This window comes from Sinocyclocheilus rhinocerous, unplaced genomic scaffold (genome assembly GCF_001515625.1).
Source record: "Sinocyclocheilus rhinocerous isolate Xijiao unplaced genomic scaffold, SAMN03320098_v1.1 scaffold3366, whole genome shotgun sequence".
Classification (NCBI taxonomy): Eukaryota; Metazoa; Chordata; class Actinopteri; order Cypriniformes; family Cyprinidae; genus Sinocyclocheilus; species Sinocyclocheilus rhinocerous.
In genome coordinates this window covers 103,782-105,162 of record NW_015637533.1, presented here as the reverse complement: position 1 = coordinate 105,162, position 1,381 = coordinate 103,782, and the positions used below count along the sequence as shown (strand labels likewise).

The window sequence follows — 1,381 nt, the reverse complement described above, 5'->3', positions numbered from 1 at the left end:
TGTGTGTGTGTGTGTGTGTGTGTGTGTGTGTGTGTGTGTGTGTGTGTGTGTGTGTGAGTGTGAGTGTGTGTGTGTGAGTGTGTGTGAGTGTGTGAGTGTGAGTGTGAGTGTGAGTGTGTGTGTGTGTGTGAGTGTGTGATTGTGTGTGTGTTTAAAAATCTTCACTTCTTCACCTGTTGCTGTTGAACTCTGGTTCATCGACTCTGGTTTTCCGTCTTTGTCCAGGTTTATTTGGGAATGGCCTGCTGGATGCTGGATCTTCTGTGTCCATAGCGACCGACGGGCCCTTTAACAGCACCGACCCCGGCCCGATGATGGCCGATAACAGAACGGTGTCAGCGCAGTCCGGCACGCCGCGGGTCGTCCTGACAAACACCCCTCCACAGTGGGACTCGGCACACTGGATGCCTCGTGCAGACACCTCTTCATCCTCATCCTCGTCTTCATCGGTGGGCCCCACTGCCGCGGCCCCTGTGGACTGGTGGACCTCTGTCTCCACGGTGACGAGCATGAGCGCAGATGCTGGTACAGTCCTGAAGATGATGCATGTGTGGCTTTAAACCATAGTCTTTCCAAAAATGACCAAATATTCTCTCATCATCCCAGATGTATATGACTTTCTTTCTTCAGATGAACACAATGATTTTTTAGAAAAATAATCCATCTCTGAGAGTCTGTTTAATGCAAGTCTCAAATGCTTGGTTTTTGCAGGTCTTAAAAAGCCTTAATCACCATTGCACAGATTAAAGCCTTAAAAAGGTGTCAAATCAGAGCAGAAAGTCTAAAAATTAATAAAGTCAATAAATGTATCTCAGTATTTGTGTCTTGTTTTCCGGAACAAATATCAAAACTCCATTATTACTTGCAAAATGAAGATATGAAGTGTTGTTTTCTAAGAAATGTATCAAATGAAGTGAGTGAGTGTGGATTGCCATCATGTGGCTGGTTGCTTTATGGAGCGTCAACATTGGGATTTGTGTAACATACTCACAAAGATGGATTATTTTTCTAAAAAATGTGTTCATCTGAAGAAAGAAAGTGAACGATCCCTTTAAATGTCATGCTTTGCTTCATATTTCATCATCTGCCTTTTACTTCTCTCTCTCTCTCTTTAGCCCTTTTATGTCAAACATCTCGCTGCTTTTGTCCTCTGCTAATCTAATTTCGAAACAGATTTTTCTCCTGTCTCTCTCTCTCTGTCCATTTGTGTGTGAGACGGTGTGTTTCAGTGTCCTCAGTGAAGGTTCTGTCCTGAAAGTCATCTGTGAGTGTGTGTCCTCTTGTGATGCCCTCTACAGAGGGTGCGCCATGAGCTTTTATTTGTCTCCGTCTTTCTTGAGGTCTGTGTGTGTGTGTGTGTGTGTGTGTGAGAGAGAGAGAG

At 44.5% G+C, this 1,381-nt stretch overlaps 1 protein-coding gene across 1 annotated transcript in view; it reads left to right on the top strand.

Annotated features, from left to right (window-relative positions):
• Nucleotides 1-1,381, top strand: part of corin (corin, serine peptidase) — a 36,809-nt gene that overhangs the window by 4,268 nt on the left and 31,160 nt on the right. The window contains exon 4 of the mRNA XM_016563946.1: nt 226-525. Within this exon, the coding sequence (XP_016419432.1) occupies nt 226-525 (300 nt within the window). The remainder of the gene's footprint in view (nt 1-225; nt 526-1,381) is intronic.